Source organism: Salvia hispanica, chromosome 2, assembly GCF_029641045.1.
Source record: "Salvia hispanica isolate PSC_SH4W2 chromosome 2, Shi_PSC_v1, whole genome shotgun sequence".
In the NCBI taxonomy this organism is placed as follows: Eukaryota; Viridiplantae; Streptophyta; class Magnoliopsida; order Lamiales; family Lamiaceae; genus Salvia; species Salvia hispanica.
In genome coordinates this window covers 17,806,453-17,830,431 of record NC_142693.1, presented here as the reverse complement: position 1 = coordinate 17,830,431, position 23,979 = coordinate 17,806,453, and the positions used below count along the sequence as shown (strand labels likewise).

The window sequence follows — 23,979 nt, the reverse complement described above, 5'->3', positions numbered from 1 at the left end:
CTGCACATTTTTAAAATATATGTAGAGGTCCCACCAATTGTCCGTGGTGGTGGAGACGCAGTCCGGATAGGGGTCCTTCCACTGGCACGCATCCACGTTGAAGTCCGTGTATGATGATACGAATGGTGCATTCTTCCAGTCCGTCTTCTCCAGTCCTCCGCGGGTCGCCCAGTCATCGGCATTCCAGATGCTCGAGAACAGACGCATCGGCTTTTGATCCGGGAAGAAGTTGTTGGTGTAGTTTGTGTTCTTGTACACTCTTATCGGAACCGCATCCACGAAAAACCTGTTTTTGCCATCTTATATATTACTCCCTTCGTCCATCAAAAATTGTTTCATTTTGAATTTAAAAGGAGTACCACATTTTGCAAAGAATAAATGCCACAGTAAAATGTCTTATTTCTCGTTTACTCTCTCTCCACGAAATAATGACTCATGTTACCTTTTGGGCTTAATTTTCTAGATGAAGATTTAGTAACCTATTTATAAGGGTTGGACCAAGAAAATGTGTGATTGACTTTTCAGCTTACAACTAATTCTAGTCAAATAGTTTCTACACAATTTATAACTTCTGTTATCTGTTTTGGACTTTGGTCGAATGGAGTTGCCACAATTTGTCAAAATGCATGAATTGGAAAACAGTAGAGGTGGACTTTTGTGTGAATATTTAAATTAATAGCCAAACACTTGATGTATAACACTATCAATTTAGTACTACAAGCCAATAACACAAAAGATTAAAATACTAATTTGACTGTGAATTAAAACATAAATTTCAATTAAGATTAAACATAAACACAAAAGATTGAACTCATGTTAAAAAGAGAAGCAAATAAGATGCCATTAATACATTATATAATTTCAATTATCAGCATCTATAATACGCAGAATATATATTACTAGTATGTTTAATGTTGTAATTAATAAATTACAGTAAAGCTAGCATCATATATTATACGACAATGTATCTATCCAACTGCTATATTACTCAATTTGGTAGTAATATAATACTCCTCTAGATATTGTAATGCAGACTATTTCTGTATATAACTAATTTTTATTCGAAATTAAAGTTTATAAAATTCCATTTAGTAGATTAATATGCAAAGTAGACCAATCAAAATTGATTTCTCGCACCAATTGAAATCTTCATACCCAATATTTATAGCATAGAAATCTAGTCTAAGAGTGACAGTGAGATTACCATAAGGAAGATATCTTATTGTCAAATATGAAAAAGACGAGTAACAGTTATACAACATAAATAACACTTGAATTTCGAAGAATTATAAAGGGTTTGTTTATAAAAAAAAAACTGCATTTTTAGTTTATGAACATTACGTGCAATCCCTATTATTTATAAATATCATTAGACGTCCCTGGATATTGATCAATAATATATCCATACATTATAAAGAAAAGGAGCACATAAAGATTCATGGTGCTTTTTCTAATTATACACTCATAATTCTTTGTTTGTCTTCTTCTTTTAATTTGTGTGTGTGGATGCTGTATATATATTGACACTTAAAACATGTTACCACTTTTTTGTCTGGCAAAGATCATAGTTTCACCTTTATATACACTTTTGACTTCTGAGTTTTGAGGCTCTGTTTGTTTCTGTATTTTTATGTTAATCTGCCTATATCAATAATATCTTTGGTGTTTAAATTCCATTATCATCTTATTCATGTACCGCCAATTTTTTTTGAATTTATCCGGTGGAGAAAAAGGGGACCCTTTATTAAATGATAGTACGATCATTATTGATTTTGCACATTTAAGGTCCTCTCAAACGTGTGGAGGGTACTGTTTCCTATTGAACAATCCAGTTACACGAAATTTGCACCTAGAGGTCTAGTTAAATTTAAACTATTTTGTTCTTTGGCTTCATATATTTGTAATCAAATGAATTGCAATTTCATACTAGTATACTACACACGGGTTTTGATCTATGAAAACTAGATTTAAATACAGAAACGCAGAACAATATTATGCGTAGGGCAATTTTAGGTCATAGTTAGTTTAAATTTAGGTCATACTAACAAAGCATGACCTAAAATGATCTTAACATGACATTAAACACAAATCTTATAATATTACCTAAAACTGTTTAGCTATGACCTTCCGTATTATTGATTAATTATTGACCTTTAGATCTTCTAATCCTAGGACCAAGATTTAGGCTGCATTTCTGAATTTAAATGCATACTTGTTTGATCATCTCCCTACTATACAGTCTTCATGTATATGTCCAAATTTTAGTTTCTTGATTTTGATTATATGTCTATCAATGGTCCGTTGTTGCTAGAAGAATTCACGTAAGATAGCTTTCCTTAAATAATGTCACATGAACCTATATTTAAATTTAAAAATCAAGTAATGACTATATGCCTAAATATTTGGACCAATAAGATGGTCCTCTAAGATGGTCCATTAAATAATGAATTAAATGCCTAAAGATTTGGTAACTCTCATCAAAGTAAGAGAAATCAATATTTCCACTAAACACCAAGATAGTCATACACTCATACTATTAAAATCTTTGCAACATTAATTATGTTGTAGTTAGCTATGTTGTAGTAGAAGCATTCCTTGTGAACTTCACAAGTTTATGAGTTTAAACGAGTCTCGGACTCAATCTCAAACTAATATGAACTTGATCACTCTTAAATTATCTTATACTACAAATTAGATCAGAATTTCAATTTGGAAATAGATCAGAAAATCTAAGATTGAGTATGACACGATACGTGGAGAACTTGTTAGCCATATACTTACAATTCTTTAGAGAATCAAACGGTGGTATCATAATCCATAGTAATTCATGTTATAGAATGTATTTACATGTGCAAGAATTAATATTAAATACGTTTTCCATGCAATTCAAGTTCAAAGCATGAATAAGATAAATTCACTTAATGACTTAAATAGATTTTGTCTAGCGAATTTATTTATTTTTTGCAATCTTCAGCTACAAAATGTATCAACATGCATTAGGATTCTGATTTATGAATCTCTAGTCGGTTCGAGAAATCAAGATAAGAGGATCAAACCGTTTCTTCTAACTCTTTTTCAATTTTGATAAATGTTGGTTGATCATATATTTCATTGTAGTTATATGATTCAGAATATCATTTCCTATTTGATCCCTTTGAATTCCATATTCGAAGTTGCGGTCGGATCGACTCATTAAAAAGAATTGATTCATTACATTCTTATGTACGCACATGTACTACATTGGATTTGAATCAGCGTTGGGATAAATCTATATTGATTGACTGCTTCCATTAAGTTGTTGCTCGCAAATACCACTATTTTTTGTTTTGGATCTTCCAAATCATTCCCGTAGTAGATCTGGGCTCTTTTTCTGATCCTTCGAGAAAAAGATTCATTCTCTTTATAAAAAATTGGACTCCAACAAATATGAAAGACTTTTATGCAAGGATAAAACACATTACTACTTCCTTTCCACAATAAGAGTCACATTTTGGCATTTCAGTTCGTCCCACTATTAAAGTCACATTTCACCTTACTACAAATGGTAATATTAATTGTTTCTACATTGTTTCAATATTCGGTATTGAAGGAAAAGAAAAAGCAAAAAAAACAAGAAATTATTGCTTTATCCATACATGTAAATATCTAAATGGTGAGGTACGCGTAATTTATTATTCGAATAATAAAAAAATAGTTCAGAGTTAGTAATTCATCGAAAAATATATGGTCTAAAATCTAAATATTTGCAGCATAATGTATTAAAAAATTAACTAGATCTCAATGAGTAATAATTAAGAACAATTTTTAACTATTAAATTTAGAAATTTAGTACTTCCTCCGTCCCACTTAAGATGACACGTTTTTCCTTTTAGTTTGTCCTAGCTAAGATGATATATTTCTTTTTTTTAATAACTTTCTCTCTCCAATTAATACACTCAACCACTTTTTCTCACTCCTATTAAAATATTCATTTTTCTTTCTCTCTCTACTTTAATACTTACATCCACCTTCTCTCTCTCCAATTAAACACTTTAACCAATAACTCCTAAAATCTCGTGCCGGCTAAGCAATGTGTCATCTTAGTCGGGACGGAGGGAGTATAATATCTAAATGGATTATATTCTAAAATTTAAAATTATTAAATAAATTGAAAAGGGTAACAATGTCAATCCTAATCAATTTATTTCTTCGAAAAAATAATCTTCAAATTTGGCACGAGCACAACGGTGAGCTTGTCGCATGCCGTGCCAATGGCACGAGCACAGCTCTTCCCCAAGGCACCGTTGTGCATGCTCTTAATTTCGTCGTAGCGTTGCAATTACAAAAAACTCTCTCCTCAAAGTCATCTTTGATTTGTTTTGAAAAATAAAATGCACACAAAAATATAGTATACTCTTCATTGTTGTATTTTGTTAGTCGTTTGGATGAATTTTAAATATTCATAAACACACACAATTAGCATTAATAAAGATAAGAAATTGTTATGTTTTTTATTCTTATATGGAAAAATTCAATTCACAACATATGTAAGGTGATCTGATTCATCGGGTTCGGATACTTTGTCGGGGATTAGGTAACCAAAACACACTTCGGGTCAAGTATTGAATTTTATTTTCGCGTCGGGTAACTGGGGGTACCCGTATTAACACCTATGGTTTAAAGTAAAATACATCAAATTAACATCAAGACATGTGTAGATAAATTAAAATTACTTCTTTTGTGGGCCATTCTTATCTCGTACTATTTCTATAAATAAACATCTCGTTAGTTTTGTGTGACATAGCTAAATTAGGGAGTGGAATGGCCAGTTCACAGATGTCTTCTTCCGATGTCCATTCTATCTATAAAGGTAACTTTCCTTCCCACATTCCTTTTCTACAACGCTATAACAACTAGTACTATATTTCTTTAATGAAACATGAGTTGCAGAAGCAAGAAGGAGATCTGACGAGGAAGTAGATAACTTCTCAAACGATGAAAAAGACTTGATTTTGAGGATGTATAAGCTGGTGGGAGAGAGGTGAATAAGTACTAATTTTATAGCTTTCATTCAATGTGTCACCAATTTCTAGTATTTTTTAATACTATCATCTTTTAATTATATGCAATCAGATGGTCGATAATTGCTGGAAGAATTCCTGGAAGAAGTGCTGGGGAAATCAAGAACTACTGCGAAAATCATTTTTCAGACAGGAAATGAATAAGATGGCATTAATATGTATATGTAAAATAATTTCGAATCTATATTAATTATGTTTCTTAATGTTTTAGTGTGAATCTTGTTGAAACGAAAAGGGATAGAAGCTACATCGACTTTCCGCATAAAGGCTTTGTCCAGCAAGTTACGGCGATTGATTGATTCTATAGCCATATTTATTTGATTCTAGCTATATAAATTGTATGGACATGTATTTATCCAACTGTTATATTGGTATTAATATTTTGGTATTATAGATAGACACGTCTCTAGATTTTTTAACGATGACTATTTCTATGTTTGCTTACTTATTGGCCACTACTTTTAGAATGGACATTGAAAAAATCTTTGGTATTAACTGTAGTAACTAACTAGAATAATTTATAAATTTTGCTATAAGACTTTGATTGGTATCATGAAATTGAGGGGTAGAATTGAATTGAAATCTTCAATTTCAAATTAATGTTTGTTGTTGCATAAATACTTCGAATTAAAATTAATTAGAATTTTATATTATCTCAATTCTATAGTTTGAATAAAACTAAATGGAGTTTTTGAAATTTTAAATAGTTATAACATTGAGAACTTTAACACACCATATACACACATAATACATAAACTACACACATGACACATATATAGGCACATCAGGGGCATAACCAGGGACGGAGATAGAGTTGGCCCAGCCACCGCTCCAGCGGGGGCTTGGCGGCGCCGGACCCATTTATATTTAAGACTTAATAATTTTGTTGTATTTTGAGATTAGAGAGAATAAAACTGCATCGGCGAAGAAGAAAGGAAAAAATTGCAGATGGGAGGAAGAATAAGATACGGCAGCGTTTTTAGCTTTTGTTCAATTGGGCCCTTTTTAAATGGGTTTTGACTTTTGATTAATTTGGTCAAATGACCCAATTTAAATGGAGTATTTGAAAAGTTAATGAATGAGTTTGGTTTTTGAGATTATTTATTTTATTTTATTAAAATAATTAAACGACTTTATTTAATTAAAGCCTTATTATATTTAATTAGATTCATCTAATTTATGTTACTAGTACATAACATCAAATTAAAAAAAAAAAACCTATTCGAATAACTTACTATTTGAAATACACAACATCAAATTAAAAACCAAATAACAAAATTACAACAACTAAATTAGTTTTTATTCTAATACCTCCTTTTATAAATGTATTTTGATCTAATACCACATTGAACTTAATTTTTTATTTCTCAACATTTATGATAGCTTGTTTTCATATTTAAACAAAATAGGAGTACTAATTTTTGGCTTGATTTGATCTATTACAAATTTATCGGAATAACAAATTGAAATAATAAATAATAATAATAATAATATAATAATAATAATAATAATAATAATAATAATAATATTTTATTAAATTTCAGCACCGGCTAATTTGTATTTCTAGTCCGTCTCTGGGCATAACCATAAATTTTATTAGGATTTAGAGGAAGCAAGATATACGTATAGGACTTTTTTCATATATACATATATAGGTTTGTGTTAAAATGACAACCCCTCTTAAAATGACAACGTGACAACGCTTATATAGCAATATTATAAACGCTACACAGCAATATTACAAACACTACACAGCAATCTATAGATTGTTGTCTAACGTGTTGGATATTGCTGTTAAAGAAAAATTGCTGTTTAAAGGTCAGCAGATTGCTGCCCGTCTTTTTTGGGGGTTTTTTTTTTTGCCACGTGGCAGCTTATTATTCGTCCACGTGTACAAATGATTGGCTAGGAATGGTGGTATGGTGTTATTTTAAGGGGTGGTGGCACCCTAACATGCTCCTATATATATATATATATATATATATATATAGGGGTGTGTTAGGGTCCTTACAGCATCTTAGTGTAAAACACAGCACTAATCACAGCCCTTAGATCCTTAGATTGGATGGCTGTGATAAGCTACATTATCATACTAAAAATGTACATTATTCGCCGAGGTACATTATTAGAATGGAAATGTACATTGTAAGACTAAAACTGTACATTATTAAACTAAAATGCTACATTATTATCCGAGCTACATTATTAGTCTAAAATTCTACATCATTAGATGACACGTGGCATTAATCTAACCGTTAGATCATAAGATCCAATGGACTGCAAGTGTTTTGAGTTTTACTTATAATTAGCGTTCTGATTCTGACCTGAATACATCCCTATATATATATATATATATATATATATATATAATATATATATGTGGAAAAAAAACTGAATGTAAATATATTATGATGAAAAGGGGCGTACGCCTTTGGTGTGCATACACTGCACCCACATTAGACACATGCACAATATACATATGCAAGCATCGCGGGCATGTCGGTTGAGTTTGGTGTACTTTGGGTAGGCCCTGCAATTAATATTCTGGTACTAACTATTCTAATATATTAATTCTAACTGCAAATTAAAGAGAAAAGGTTGGTCCCAAAGAAAAGTGAGGTTCCGAATCGATTGTCCACATTTACATTATATCAGCCGTGGAGTGAGAGTTTCTTGGTGCAAGTTGGGGTCCCCTTGCCGCAGATATGCAAAATATTCAACTAACCATGTGCAATTGTTTATTGCAATTTATTCCATTTGACATATTATTAGTTGTGCAAAATAGACCAATCAAGATAGATGTCTCACTCCAATGGAATTCATGAGATCCATGTACAACTTAGAATCTAACCCAAGATTGAAGTAAAAAATACACTTGAATTTCATGAAGTTTTCAAAATTATTAAAAAAACACTTCATTAATTAAACACGCAATGGTGGGGTAAAGGATGATCTAATGTTCATTCATGAATCTAATGGAGTTAATGTTGATCACCATGTAAATGCGATTTGGAGTAGAGAATTTCGTTGAGAGTTGAACTTGTTGAAGAATAAAAATGAGTGGGGTACTCTTTTATAAAAGATAGAAGATGATAAAATGATTAGACTTTACCATTTATTGATCACAAATTCTTGTATATAATGATTTCTCTTTAATTTAGTCCAATATAATTTTAATTATGCTTAAACAATTTTTTTATATTAATTTATAGTATTATTTCGGAAATAATTGAAATAAGATAGATATGAATATAAACGTTTATTTAATAAATAATAGTATAATATTTTAGTAATTCTAAAATTATCCAATAAACACACATAAACTGTTAGTGAAAATACAAAATATTATATACTACTCCATAAGGGGAGTGTTATATTGCTAACTCATAACTTAATTGCTAACTACAATTAAATAATAGTCATTAGATATTCAAATTAAGGGCTAAGATCATTAATCCCTAAATGTCAATACGATCAACGAAAAACGCCAATAAGGCCATAGGATTAATTCCAAAAAATATCAATAGGGGTATTAATGTCAATTAACTACATGTTTCGTTATAACTAACTTTTAAAAGAAATCCCAAAACTTTAAATTCATATAACATATATCAAATTAAAGATAATTTCATAAGGATTCCAACGATATCCTACATGCATATGTTCCGACGTCAAAATTTGAAAAAAAATTCGAATTTTTTTAATTTTTTCGTACAAGCAGAAATGTCAACATACTATATAAAATATGTCAATGTAATACACGTAGAATGTCAATATAAGCAATGGGTTAACATTTTTAAAGCATTGTGTTGACATTCTCAAAGCATTGTATTGATGTTTTCGAAACACTATATTGCCATTTTCATCCAAAACCTTCATTTGGAGTCTTTTTTTTATCTTTTTTTATTTTATTAATAAAAACGAAAATTACACGTGGCAAATTGCAGACCACACGTTTTCTAAAATCCTATGGCCTTAAATTAGTTGTAGTTAGCAATTAAATGATGAGTTAGCAATTGATGACTCCCCATTTATCCTCTAAAATCTAAATATTACATTTTATTTATACTATCTAATAAATATTTTAAAAATACATAAAAAAAATTTAGAAAATGTATATAAATACTTTTCTGCCCAACCCAAACCCAATCTCACTTGCTAAGGGTGTCTCCACCGTCGCCCTTCCCATTCGCCCGTCGCCGACGGGCGACCGGACGTCCGCCGTAGTGGGCGGGACGTCCGCCCACGCCCGTCCCGAGTGCCCCTGCCATGGGCTCGCCCCTCACGTCGACGTCCGACCGGACGTCCGCCACTGTGGCGAAGGTCGGACGTCCGATATTTTGTTTTTTTTTTTTGTTTTTTTTAAAATAAACTCTATAAATAGGGCTCCCCCAACTTCATTTCATTCACAACACTTGTGTTGACAAGTTTCTCTCTCTTAATCTACAAATTTCATTTCTACTACAATGGAGTACAATAGCAACTCCCCCACCACGAGCGGAGGGAACACACCCTCGATTCCCATCGGATCGGAGGGAAATTTTACGGGGATGAATCCCCAGATGGCGGGGATGGGCGGTATGCCGGCGATGACTCCCCAAATGTTCTACAATATGTACACTAGGATGAGTCAGATGGGTCAGATGATGCCAGGGGCAGCAGGTATGCCGGCAAATATGTCGGGGATGGGTGGGACTATGCCAGGGGCAGCGGGGATGGGCAGTATGCCGCCAAATATGGCGGGGGTGGGAGGGATGATGCCCGGTGCAGTGGGGATGGGCGGTACGCCGCCAAATATGTCGGTGGGTGGGTCGATGCAGCACAGGAGCCCGAGGACGCCTAGGGAATCTGTCTATCGGTCATATATAGATTTGTTGGTCGATGATTCCCCTACTTCTGTTCCGGAGACTCAGTACGCCGGCATCGAGACTTTCTCTTTTGAGGATCTGGGGCTATCGCCGATCCGTGAGACTCCCCATGAGGCGGGGCCTGCTGCAAGGGGCAGGAACAAAGGCAAAGCCAAGCCCAGGAGCGGGGGTAGGGGCAAGGGCAAAGTCCCGAGCTCTTTCTCGCACATGGGGACAGAGGAGGAGGAGGAGGAGGAGGGTGAGGATGAAACTGAGAGGAGGACGATCTGGACCGTGTGGGAAAATGCCGCGCTTGCGAAGGCATGGATCGGTGTTGTAGAGGATCCCTACACCGGAGCGAAACAGTATGTTGACCGAATGTGGCATCGTATCAGTGTCGCCTACCGCGGCATCAAACCGGCTGGGGCGAAGCCTCGCACACCCGAGCAATGCCGGAAACAGTGGCTTCGGTTGAGGCCAAAGCTCTGTCGTTTTGTCGCCCTCTACCAAAACAACATGCGCATGGTAAGCAGCGGCATGTCTGAGGATGATGTGAGGAGACAAACCTTGGCCCAGTACCCCAGCAAAGAGTTGAAGATCAAAGAGTTTGACCAGTGGGAGGCCTTTCTCGTGGTCAAGGATTCGCAAAAGTTTGCGATTGGTGTCGAATCGGGCTGGAAGCGGACGAAGATCAACTCTTCCGGTGAGTACAACAGCAGTGCTGGTTCACACGAGCTCCCCGAAGCCGAGGAAGTGGCCCCGCTACCACGAACAGACTCTCGCCGCCGTCGTCGCCCGATGGGGCAACAGGCTGCGCAGCGGATGACGAGGGGAAGCGGCAGCAGCAGCGGGTCCTACGAGGTCAAATCGGAGGTCCCAGGAGGAGAAGAGGACCGCGTCCTCGCCCGCGCGCAGCAAACGAAGACCCTGATGCAGAGCACTTTGAAGTGGTATAACACGCAGGATCCAGTCTTGAGAAGGCTGTGCAAGGAGCTGGTCGACCAATGTTGGCGCGATTTAAGGATGCCACCCATTGATGATTATGGCGTCGAGATCGGGGGCGGGGACGTCGGAGGCGGCAGCGGCAGCGGCACGGGCAACGGGGACGAGGACGAGGAGGAGGAGTGAGAGCCGAGGGTATTATGTAATTTTATTTTTAAACTATGTTTTTTTAAAAATTATGTAATTTTTTTAATTATGTAATTTTTTTTAATGTAATTTTCGTATTTCCCGTTCGTATTCGTGTCGAATTTTAATTCCGTGAATTTTAAATTTAATTGTGAATTAATTTAATTGTGGGAAGGGCTAGTACAGTGGGAAGTGCTAGTGATGTGGCAGTGGAATGGGAAGGGCTAGTGCTGACGTGACATGCAGTTTTTATGGGAAGGGCTAATGGAGAGGCGAGTGGGAGGGGCGCCACCGGAGACACCCTAAGTAGGCCTGGCCTAAACTAGGTCCAATTTTATCGAAAGAAACCAATCTAACTTAGCCAATCTCACTTTGGTGGTGAGCCTCTGCCATGTTGGGAAGCCCAAAACTAGACATGTTGTAGGCTGAACAAGCTCAACCTATTTGACAACTCTAAAAATATACTCCATTTTCTCATTAGATGTTTTATTAGAAATGAAATATTTTTCTTTTTAGGTTATCCCATTAAAAATGAAAAGTTTCTTAAAATAGAAATAATGTTATTTCTATTTTTACCTCTATTTTACTTTACTCTCTCTTTCTTTAACTCACAAAATAACACTGCATAAGATCTTGTGCCGAAAAGCAATTGTTTCATATTTATTGGGATGGGGGAAGTACATACTATCATAATCATCCAAAAATTATGTTGTCTATAATTATAAATGTTTGTTTCCGCAATTCCGAAAATTATGTGTTGTCTATATTTTATGGTTTGTCTCAACTTGTCGTTATGATCTTACATATTTGTAATTATATTTAGGTCGAATATTGGTAAAGGAAAAGAAAGCCAGACAAGGCTACTTTTGTTGTACTATTATTTCAACCAATATATATGTAACAAGTCAACTGGACTGCTTCTAAACTTCGTGGTACATGTGATAGTATTACTAAATAAATCATCATTGAAAAGCATGTGCAAAATTGATTCCAATTGACAGAGTAGAATAAAAATAAAGAAAACTAGTGTTTTTCTCTCCCCCTCTTCAAACAAATACATCATAATTTGAGTAAGATATCAATAAATTGCATCAATAGAAATGTGGGAAAAGAAAAAAGAATGGCAAAAATTTAATAGTGAAGAAATATTTAAGCATAGGGGCTGAGCCAACACTCTTCAGGCAAAGTAGGAAACCTCTTAGTATCCTTGCAATAGTCATAGATAACAAGGTTCCTCTGCACCCAGGCGTAGTCCAGCTTCTGATCATCGTTGAGGTGCCACGCCGGGTACTGGTCCCACCAATTGTCCGTGGTGGTGGAGACGCAGTCCGGATAGGGGTCCTTCCACTGGCACGCATCCACGTTGAAGTCCGTGTATGATGATACGAATGGTGCATTCTTCCAGTCCGTCTTCTCCAGTCCTCCGCGGGTCGCCCAGTCATCGGCATTCCAGATGCTCGAGAACAGACGCATCGGCTTTTGATCCGGGAAGAAGTTGTTGGTGTAGTTTGTGTTCTTGTACACTCTTATCGGAACCGCATCCACGAAAAACCTGTTTTTGCCATCTTATATATTACTCCCTTCGTCCATCAAAAATTGTTTCATTTTGAATTTAAAAGGAGTATCACATTTTGCAAAGAATAAATGTCACGGTAAAATGTCTTATTTCTCGTTTACTCTCTCTCCACAAAATAATGACTCATGTTACCCTTTTGGGATGTCCAAGATTTAATGAATCTTTCTTTTTTTCATTTTTGAAAAGTGGACCTCGCACTCCACTAAACCATACTCTCTCTTTTCGTGAGATTATGATTAAAAGTTCAGGTTCACTTTTACTGTGCATGGTAAATAAGTCTCATATTCCACTAATTCATTCGACTTACATGAGACTAGTATTTCACTATCTTTTTCTGCTCACTTTCTTTTATATTACTATGTCTTTAAACTAATAGTACTAAACTCAGTCAGGGCTCTTAATCGCGAATAGAGTGAGTATTATTACACTCACATTACATTATAAAACTAATATACTGAGTATAAAAGTACGACCTGTATGACACTAACTATTTCACCTTCATTTCTCACAAATTTTCAAAACTCACATCAAGCCAAACGAGTCTTTAAATTGTTAACCGACGGATTTGGTAAATAAAAGTGAGACTCGCATTTTAATCATATATAAAGGAATTAAATAAATTTGAAAACTTACACCAATTGATGAGTATTCCAGAGCATGGAGTAACTATGGTAATCCTCAGTCGGATCGAACCACAGGCTGTGCCTCATCTCCCGATTACCAGTCCCGTTCTTGTACACGTTCGTCTGAATCACGTACGGCTCCCCGGTCCGGTTCCCCAAGAACTCAATGTCCACCTCATCCCTCTCCGGCCCCACTCCTTTTTCCGAGCAATCCGAGCACATCTGTTTCCATTCTCATCATCAACCTATAGCTAGTCCACAATACATAATAAACACCCCCGCCAAAATCTGTACTCACATAATAGGCAGTGACGACTCCCGCAGAATCCCCTCCGACGAGCTTCAGCTTCATGCTGAACCACCCGAATCTGTAGCTCTGCTTCGTCGTAAACCCACAACCTACCAAATTCAACTCGCTGATGATCATATTATTATATCACTAAATACTAATAATATTTAATTTGTTAAAGCTATCACACCTGCATCGTGATCGAGGGAGAGGTGCCAGATCTGCCCGTCTTCGGAGGTCTTGAAGTTCCTCGCCGGGCAGCTTTTGCTGAAGTTGTCATCGAACGAGTCAGCTGCCCGTGAAAAGGGAGAAAACACGGCAAGCAAAAGCGTGCCCAAGAGAATAGCGCTTTTCTCCATTTTCGCTAAGGGGATGCTTTGATCATGCGCTCTTTTAAATCGTCAAATTATACAACTGGAAATTGAGGAAAATGACATATTTTATTGTCGGCAAACCTTTCACTGTTAGTAGAAACTAGAAATTCGAATGGGAACATTTAAATTTGGTAGTGGGAGAATAAAAAGGTGGGGTTGTGGGCAACATGTTAGCATGAAAGAACGTGAGGGTGTTTGATTGGTGTTTATATTAATCGGAAAGTTCTTGGGTCTGACAACTGGAAATGGGGAGGACAGACATAATAGATCTACATTGGTTATTTTAAGTGTTACACTTTTTATGCAGTAAAATTGAATTCTTTCAAATGAAGGGATTGGATTTTGACTTTCCTATTTGGGGTGATGTTCTTTGACTTATAATGTTTGTCTTGCAACTATACGTATCACTGAACAATTGAACATTGAGTCACTAGTGATAGAAGAATTAGTAGTTTGATAAATTTATACACTATTTTCATTTATTTTTTTACACTGATTTGGATTACTTTGATACATTTTTCAACACGATTGAGCTTTATTTCTAATCGAATTACGCCAATTCTCTATTGAATTAGACCAAATTTAGTTGATACTTCCTCCGTCCCAGATAATTCGGGACACTTTGACTCAGCACGAGTTTTAAGAAATCTAATGAAAAATGAGTTGAAAAAGTTTGTGGGATGTGGGTCCTATTTTTAAAGTATTAGTTTTATAATAAGAGTGAACTACATAAATGGTACCTGATCTTTCACTTTCGCACATAAATGGTACCTGATCTTTATTTTATATCGTTTTTGGTACCCAGTGACAAAAATAACCCTAGGTACCAAATATATGATTTTTTTTTCATGGAGGATATTTTTGGAAATTTCAATTAAATGGTACCAAATATGTGATTATTTTTTCTTCCTTTCTTATTTCTCTTTTTCTTATTTAGTTCCTTATTCTTTCTTTTTTCTCATTTTCTTCTTTCTTTTTAGTATTTTTCTTCCTTTCTTTTTATACATACATCTTATTGCATTATATAAATAAAAAAATAAAATACCTAATTAAATTAGTTATTTGAAGTAATTAAATTAATTTATTTTTTATTAAATTATTTTATACTCATTTTAAGGTTAAAACACCTAACTAATAATATTCAACTTTTATATCATTACAGTTCACAATGTTAAATTTTTATTAAGGCTATATTGATTAGTTACTAATAATAATAATAATAATAATTATTATTATTATTATTATTATTATTATCATTATTATTATCATTATTATTACATAATATTATGTGATTCATAATTTATATAATTATACTATAATTATTTATTAATTACTATTAGTTTTTAGTATTATAATAATATTATTATTATTATATTTAAATATAATTATAGTTATAATTATATTTAAATATATTTGAATGATATTAAAAATAAATTAATTATTAATTTATAACATCAAAATAATAATATTAATATTGATTAATAATAATAGTATAAAGAATTAGGAAAATGAAAGAAGATATTATAATATCACTTTTGGTACTAATTTTATGGATGGCCAAAATATCCTCTATGACATAAATGTGAAAATATATTTGTTTAAAGGGCATTTTGGGAAGAAAATTGCATCAGATACCAAAAATGTGATTTATAGGTACCAAAAACGATATAAAATAAAGATCAGGTACCATTTACGTGCGAAAGAGAAAGATCAAGTACCATTTATGTAGTTCACTCTTATAATAAAATGTGAGTAGGAATGAATTAGTGGAATATGGAGTCCACTACCAAAAATGGTAAAAGTGAAGTGGGACAAATTATGTGGGACGTCCCGAAATGGAATACTGGGTCGAATTATCTGAGACGGAGGGAGTACATTTGTCAACACAATTGAGCTTTATTTCTAATTGAATAACGTCAGTTTTCTATAAAATAAGACCAAATTTAAAGCCTATATATATATTATTGGGTCAGATATTTTTTATACTCTTGGACTAGTTAAATTTAGTTCACAATCGGATCCGCTCTACTCCTATGATAAAACCATACGAATTTCGATTAGTTTGTGATGAATGAACCAAAACTTTGGTTGTGGAGTAATAATTTATTATTCGATTTCCTTATCTTTTTGGTAAAATGAAACACACTTCTAGGAAATAGATTTGGAGATTTTATTATGTGAATTCAATGTATACCCGTGACTGTGTTCAGAGTCGAGTCTGCCTCAATAGGGAAGTAATTGAGGATATTTTTATAATGGGTAAAAAGTTTTTCCTTTTTTTTTGTTTATGTTAGATTCATAAAATTCATGTCTGTATTTACCTATCTTCTTTCATTTGGAATTTAGTGGACACAAAGTAAATTATTAAAATTGCATAATTAGTTGGACTTATGTTGAGGTGTTGGCCAATCATAAATTATTTCACTAAGTTTGACATTTTGAATACTCACATGGCCAACCACAGTATTCATGTGCTATGGGTGTCGGTGCCAGATTACTACTAATATGTTAGTAAAGATACTTACATTAAACAGACATAAGACAGTTTGGCCGAGTGGTCTAAGGCGCCAGATTTAGGCTCTGGTCCGAAAGGGCGTGGGTTCAAATCCCACAGCTGTCAATGTTTTTATTTTTTGTTTTACTGACAATTTATTTAATCCTGATTTACTCCATCCGTCCCGCTTTAGCAGTCTCATTGACTTTTATGCCCTCTTTTTGTAAAAATGATAAAAAACAGTTAAAGTTGAGAAATGGTAAAGTAAAAGAGACAATAATGTAGATAAAACTATTTTATGTTTATTTTTTGAGTTTGTTTTACATTAATTCGTGAAACTTAACCGGTTAAATATTTTTATTTTTTGTTTTACTGACAATTTATTTACATGATTTACTATTTTATTTTTATTTTCTGAGTTTGTTTTAATTTAATCGGTGAAACTTAAACCTCTTTATTATTTATTAATATCTATCTATCTATCTATACATTTATACATCTATAAAAGGCTGAGTTTTGGCTTTTTTGAAATATATACTAAAATTTTGGGCATAATTTCAAATACTTATGAGTTTTGGGTAGTATTTCTGATAATTTAAATATTTGTAATAACAGCAATAATTTGTCCATAGACCATGATTTGTAAACGTGGACAATTCAAATAAACAATAGACTAATCTTTGAATAATCAATATAGCTAATACAACTGAAAACGTATTTCTCCATTAATTGTATAATTTAATCCAATAAAACGTATATCTCCATTAATTGCAAATTTAATCCAATAAAACTAACTTAACATCAATACTTTCCCTATTCTAGGCATTCATATTCGGATATCCCCTCCCACCTATTGGTTCCAATACAAAAGTAATTAATGGTCGGTTAAAAATTTGTGAGCCATTTATTATTGATTAATTTATAATAAATGAAATTGACCGATACAATAGAGATGAATGCGATAAGGCTCATTCGAAAAAGAATACCAAAAGATGCTAGATATTCTATAAATACCAATTCTACTAATCAAAATTTTCATGACCATGGTGAAAAAAGTGTGTAGTTTGCATTGTTTCTCACGTGGTGTTATCATGGATTAAACTACTAAGATTTCACCTACTATTGTTCATCTTCTTCATGCGATATAACATGAACGCTCATGAACGCTATTACACCGGAGAAGATCGAGGAGTTACAAGAAAATTGCTGAAGATCATGAAGAGGGGAGAAGAGATCATAAAGTGTGAAGAAGAAGAAGACGGAGGCGCCGAGTATAAAAAAAGGAGGCTATCATTTTGTTAACCAAATTAACTCTATTACATAGGAATACGTCAATTTGATAGTTAGATTTATTTAATTAGTGAGCTTTAATATAACTAGCCCAATTTATTTAATTAAATTTGTACTGTATTTGTGTAATTTAATTTGACTTAATTAGTTAATGTTAAAGAAATTGTTGGGTTTCCATAATTTTTATACTGATTTAAGTTTCGAGCTTTAGTTTCAGCCATCTTAAGTTTGAGGTTTCATTTATAATAATTCGGCTTGGTTTTGAAATTTAATTGGTTTATTTAAATAATTGAGCTATTATGGAAAAAAGTAAGCTAGAAGTAATAAAAGGGATAATATTTTTAAATATATATATCACTGTATATTAAAATCGCATGAAACAAAATAAATAAAATTGTATTTTTACTTAACATCTTATTCTTATAATGCTATGTATAAGGGGAGTGTTATATTGCTAACTCAATGCTTAATTGCTAACTACAACTCAATAATAGCCATTAGATATTCAAATTAAAAGTCTAGATCATCAACCACGAAATGTCAATACGATCAACAAAAACGTCAATAAGGCTATAGGATTAATTCTAATAAATATCAATAGGGGTATTAATGTCAAGTTAGTTATAACTAACTTTAAAAGAAATCCCAAAACTTTAAATTCATATAACATATATTAAATTAAAGATAATTTTATAAGGATTCCAACGATATACTACATGAATATGTTCCGACGTCAAAATTTTAAAAAAAATTAATTTTTTTTTTGAATTTTCGTATTTTTTACTTACAGATTTATGTCAATACACCTTACATAATAAGTCAATATTATGCTTGTAAAATGTCAATATGAAATTGTGTTGACACTATTATGTCTTTGTGTTGATGTATTTCATACACTGTATTGACATTATATTTCTAAACCCTAAATTTGATACTTGCTATTATCTTTTTAATATTAAAAAATAAAAAACGAAATTACACATGGCAAATTGTAGACCACAAGATTTCTAAAATCTTATGGTCTTAAATTAGTTATAGTTAGCAACTAAGGGATGAGTTAGCAATTGATCACTCCCCTCGCTATGTATATTATAAAGATTATATATCTTTTTATGGATATCTTAAATAGGGGAGTGATAATTGCTAACTAAGGGGATTAATCAATTGCTAACTCATCCCTTAGTTGCTAACTACAACTAATTTAAGATCATAAGATTTTAGAAATCTTGTGGTCTACAATTTGTCATGTGTAATTTCGTTTTTTATTTTTTAATATTAAAAAGATAATAGCAAGTATCAAATTTAGGGTTTAGAAATATAATGTCAATACAGTGTATGAAATACATCAACACGAAGACATAATAATGTCAATACAATTTCATATTGACATCTTACAAGCATAATATTGACATATTATGTAAAGTGTATTGACATAAATCTGTTCGTAAAAAATACGAAAATTTAAAAAAAAATTAAATTTTTTTCAAATTTTGACGTCGGAACATATGCATGTAGTATATCGTTGGAATCCTTATAAAATTATCTTTAATTTGATATATGTTATATGAATTTAAAGTTTTGGGATTTCTTTTAAAAGTTAGTTATAACTAACTTGACATTAATACCCCTATTGATTTTTATTAGAATTAATCATATAGCCTTATTGACGTTTTTGTTGATCGTATTGACATTTCGTGGTTGATGATCTAGGCCTTTAATTTGAATATCTAATGGCTATTATTGAGTTGTAGTTACCAATTAAGCATTGAGTTAACAATATAACACTCCCCTGCTAACTAATTAGCAATTCCAAACTAAGACTAACTTTTAGCCAGAAAATCTAGTGGTTGAAATAATGTAACATGGATTATATTTTAATAAAAAATTAATAAATAAAATTAGATGGTATTAATGTCAATTCTCTCTCATTAAAATTATCTTAAAACTTTAAATTCACGTAACTCTTTCGATTTAAATTATTTTTTCGCAAAAAATATATCAAATTAAAGATAATTTTATAAGCATTCCAACGAAATCTCAATTGCATATGTTCCGACGACGTTCAGATGATGAAATTTGATATTTTTTATTTTAATTTTCGTAAATATTGATAACTAGATTTTTATCAACAAATATATCAAAAAATCTCAATAAAACCACGTAAAAATCTCAATAAATATGTGATGATATTTTCTTGTACTAGTGTTGATATTCTTATGCCATATTGTTGATATTTGTAATACACTATGTTGATATAAAAAAAACATTCACGAAAATTATCATATGATAACATAATGACGATATTACCCTTTTGTTGATATTTTGTCTACTATTTATTGAGATTCGTAAGATTTAATCTCATCCACTCATTTTAAAATTTTAGGATGGAAATTTGGTCTTAATTTTAAATTAGGGTGCTATAAGCATTAGAATATGACACATCTTAAATATAATTATATTTAGGAAATACTCACCAATAAGGCTAATTTTGACTATTATGTAAAAGTAATGTTTGGGCAATATAGAAAAATTAAGAAAATAAATGATAGAGTACAAAATAAATATAGAGTGACTATTTATATAAGTGGAATGTAACTAATGAGAAATAATTAATAATAAATGAGAATGGTATAAATAGAATTATAGATATACTATATGAAAAAGAGAATGAAATTTCTTATTCTTATAGTACAATGAATTACGAAAGTGTCTAACCTATAGAGTATAATTATAAATCTGATAATATCAGTGCACTAGCAAATATGCATTCCATCAGTTGTTAGTTCTTTAATAAATAAAAATGACTCAATTAATTTGAAATTTATAAAAATAATTATTTGACTCTATTAATATGAAATAAACGGAGTATATAATACTTCCTCCGTCTACGATAAAAAGGTCCACATTTGACATGACACAAATTTTTAAAAATATGAATCCTATATTTATATTAGTTTTATAATGAAATGCAAGTGAGATAAAATTAGAGAAATTTGGGATCTATTGTCAAAAAGAGTAATTAAAAACAAATGTGACATTTATTAGTGGACGAATGAAAATATTAGTGGATTAAAGTCATAGTAGTATTTAATTATAATTTTAGGTGAGACGAATGATTTTAGACAAGGGAAATGAGTTATTTTACCTTTGAGTTTTGTTGAAGAGTAAGTATTGAAGAATGAAAAGTTTTAGTTTGTAATAATGAGGTTGATGGTTCTTTTAATTTTAAAGTTAATGCAGCGTATATTATGATATATTTTTATCTTCTACTCCATAATTTATGTATGAATAATATATTATGTGATTTGTATCAAATTTACTATGTCCGATATTGATTGTATATATTTTCAATTATGATATAACTAAAATTTTGTTACTCATTTTGTTCATTGTTAATATTGATTCTAATTTGTTTAATTAAATAAATATTAAAAGTTAAGGTTTTAAACCAATTTAATATTTATATTATTTTAGTATTAAAGTAGGTATGTGTAACATCCTCAACTTTTGAACCTTAGTATTATTATTATGATCTTAACTACATATTATAAATAAGTGATCAATGTAGTATTTATAAACTGCCCATTTGAATTTTTAATATCGATCTTTTAAGTTATAAAGAAATCAAGACGAAATATGCAATAGAAGTTGTTGGTTTTACCACGATTAATTTAAAATAATAAATCCAAATAATAGTACATGATACGAGAAGTCCGATTAAAATATACAATACAACCAAATCCTAATCTTTTACAATAAGAGATAGGCGTGCAAGTTCGGGCAGCCGCTCAACGGTCGTGCTCAAGCTCCGAGGAAAGCCGATACATCGACGAGGATAGCCCATGCTCCATAAATAGATGCTATTTACTACAAAAGAAGAGAAATAGAGAGAGTAACAAAATAAATTGTGGAGTAAATCCTTGAATGGATTAGGGAGTATAAATGAAATCCAATAGTAGATTTGATAAATTCATTCCCAAATCCAATCAAAATCTTTGCAAGATTTCAACCAAGTGGACATTAAATGCAAGTGCACATTAAATGCAAGTGCAGAGAGATCAAAGCTTCAAATGTTCCCTCAATTCTCAAGCCATATTTTTAGCCGTAAGATCAAGAAATAGAATCCAAATTAGATCCTTGAGGAGATTTTGAGGAGATCTTTTGGCAGTAAACCTCCCCAGATTAAACCTCCCCCATGTTAAACCTTCCCCATTGCTAAACCCCACTCCACTTGCATAGAAACTTGAAGAAATAGCAACTATATAAACCCCAGCCTTTCCACTTCAGGAAACCCATCACTATCAAACATTCTACAAATTCTCTTCATACACATATATAGAATAAAGGAGTACGAGGAGGGATAGTTGCAGAGAGCTGCAGACAATCGTAGGATCAAGCCTACAATCCAACACCACTTTGTTCCCACATCAAAAGGTAAACACCAAGCCTTTCTTTTCTTTCGTATATGTACAAGCATATGCATTTAATTAGGAAATAGAATCTGCCACACCAAACTTAACAACGTATTTCACCATAGAGTCTTCCAAATAGCAAGGCATATAATCACAAATCACCAAATTCAGTAAATAGAACCAAAGTAGGAACCTACTGCCTTAATAACTAGAAAGAATGAGGAAGCTTATCTCATATCTGTCGGATTTCCGGCGGCGGCACTTCGGCAGCCCGCACCACTCACTGCCGAGGATGAGTTCACAATCTCTATAATTTGCAAATTACACACCAAACTTTTAAATCAAAGATTAAATCTTTAGAAATAAAACCAAAAAGGGAATAGAATAGAATTTCCCTAACTTACCTCTCGGGAGTCGGTGAGGAGGCAGCGACCGGGGCTGGAGTGGCGCCGGGAAACTGCTCCGGCAGCGTGAGGCGCGGAGAAGAAGCGGCGAAGCCGCTGCCTGTGCATGCACAGCAGCAAGGCAGATCGAGAGAGAGAGGGACAGCGGTGGCGTGAGTAGGGCCGAGAAAGGAAGAGGGAGTGGGGAAAGAAAAGAGAGAGAGGAGAGAGAGAAGAGTCGGAGGGGGAAAGAGAGACGCCGCCGGAGGCGGCGACGGCGGACGATGAATTGGGAGTATATATATATTGTTTATTGTTTATTATTATTTGCTATTGGGCTAATGATAATTCATTTGGGTTGAACCAGTGAAAATTAAAAAAAAAAAAAAATAAAAAATAAATAAATAAATAAATAAATCTGGGCCCAACCTTTTAATAATTTGGTGCTGTAGTAAATAAATGTAGGAAGACCCATTTTCAAAATTTAATTATATTTTAGCCTATGTTTTAAATTAAGGTTCCATTATAATTTTTATGGTTTCTTCTCATGATGTAACTAAGATCAAATAATTGCTTTTTGTTTTATTTTAGAGTTTTGCATAAGAGTAAATTTTCGAAGTAAAGTATAAAGTTTAATTCAATCAAAGTCGAGAATAGTGAAAGACGAAGCATTAAATGGTATGTGAATTTTAGAAATTTATTAAAGAATAGAAAAAAAAATAATAATAATAATAAAAGGATTAATTAAGAGGCATGCATTCTAATTTAAGTAGATTTTCCCTTGAGTCTAATTAGTGTATTATTATACTGCGATGTTTTCAAAAAGGTTATTCCGCAAGTTAAGATCGGAGCAAGAAATTCAAGTTGAGGAAAATTAAACGAACGAGGTGGGCTTTCGAACTAAAGTATTTTTGTGGGCTTTCTATTCTACATTATTATGTGGTGAAAAATGCTTTAAGTTATTTAAATTCAAAGTATGTTTTGTCTTGCCATGTTTTTGTTTTGAGCATTACCTATCTGTTCGTCTAGAAAAGAGAGCGACCCTACTAGACCAGTTATGTTGTGAATCGAATTCGGGTCTGAGTGTGGGAGTGATTCCCTGCTCAGGCTAGTGTACACCAGGGACCGGGAGCCATCCTTCGAGTTGGCCGGTCATTGTGACCGTGGAATGTGGCCACATTCCCGGCACCAGAATGAAGTTCAGATATGGTATATGTTCCAGGAAAATGGATCGGCCGATCACAGTTTTTAAGAGAAAATGATTTTAGAGTTCTCGGGCATTTTCAATAAAACCCCGGGTTCACTCAGTTATGGCTTGACAAAACCAGTTTTTATGAAAAATATTTGTGTTCACTGAGTACATCAAGTACTCAGCCCTGCATATGTTTTAAAAATGTGCAGGTTAAGCGGTGATGACGAAGGGCGGTGTTGAGCAAAGATGGCGAATGTGTTTCAGTATTATAATGCTCGGATGAATCGTGTCTCCATACACGGTGTCATTCT

General features: G+C 32.9%; 2 protein-coding genes, 1 long non-coding RNA gene and 1 other non-coding gene across 4 annotated transcripts; 2 read left to right on the top strand and 2 right to left on the bottom strand.

Moving 5' to 3' along the window:
* Nucleotides 1-4,772: 4,772 nt before the first annotated feature.
* Nucleotides 4,773-5,457, top strand: LOC125212435 (transcription factor MYB114-like). The gene is made up of 3 exons (XM_048112610.2): nt 4,773-4,849; nt 4,930-5,020; nt 5,113-5,457. Exons 1-3 carry the CDS (start codon nt 4,801-4,803, stop codon nt 5,198-5,200), a joined length of 228 nt encoding a protein of 75 aa, XP_047968567.2. The 5' UTR covers nt 4,773-4,800; the 3' UTR covers nt 5,201-5,457.
* A 6,523-nt stretch (nt 5,458-11,980) lies between these two features.
* Nucleotides 11,981-14,044, bottom strand: XTH8 (xyloglucan endotransglucosylase/hydrolase 8). The gene is made up of 4 exons (XM_089063565.1): nt 13,714-14,044; nt 13,533-13,633; nt 13,245-13,456; nt 11,981-12,587 (listed from the first exon to the last, which is right to left on the bottom strand). The coding sequence occupies exons 1-4, from the start codon at nt 13,880-13,882 to the stop codon at nt 12,185-12,187; spliced, it is 885 nt and encodes a 294-aa protein (XP_088919691.1). The 5' UTR covers nt 13,883-14,044; the 3' UTR covers nt 11,981-12,184.
* Nucleotides 14,045-16,437: 2,393 nt separating this feature from the next.
* Nucleotides 16,438-16,517, top strand: TRNAL-UAG (transfer RNA leucine (anticodon UAG)). Its single transcript has one exon. It is a non-coding gene; the product is annotated as a tRNA-Leu (tRNA).
* Nucleotides 16,518-21,329: 4,812 nt separating this feature from the next.
* LOC125202777 (uncharacterized) lies at nt 21,330-22,867 on the bottom strand. The gene is made up of 2 exons (XR_007173189.2): nt 22,498-22,867; nt 21,330-22,400 (listed from the first exon to the last, which is right to left on the bottom strand). It is a non-coding gene; the product is annotated as an uncharacterized LOC125202777 (long non-coding RNA).
* Nucleotides 22,868-23,979: the final 1,112 nt, after the last annotated feature.

Excerpts from the sequence above, each read along its gene's own strand:
- XTH8 (XM_089063565.1), bottom strand. The coding sequence starts at position 13,882 with ATGGAGAAAAGCGCTATTCTCTTGGGCACGCTTTTGCTTGCCGTGTTT. Across the intron at positions 13,457-13,532 it reads GAGTCGTCACTGCCTATTAT|ATGTGCTCGGATTGCTCGGA; the intron begins GTGAGTACAGAT and ends GAATGGAAACAG. Across the intron at positions 12,588-13,244 it reads TGGAATACTCATCAATTGGT|GTTTTTCGTGGATGCGGTTC; the intron begins GTAAGTTTTCAA and ends TGGCAAAAACAG.
- LOC125212435 (XM_048112610.2), top strand. The coding sequence starts at position 4,801 with ATGGCCAGTTCACAGATGTCTTCTTCCGATGTCCATTCTATCTATAAA. Across the intron at positions 4,850-4,929 it reads TGTCCATTCTATCTATAAAG|AAGCAAGAAGGAGATCTGAC; the intron begins GTAACTTTCCTT and ends CATGAGTTGCAG. Across the intron at positions 5,021-5,112 it reads TATAAGCTGGTGGGAGAGAG|ATGGTCGATAATTGCTGGAA; the intron begins GTGAATAAGTAC and ends ATATGCAATCAG.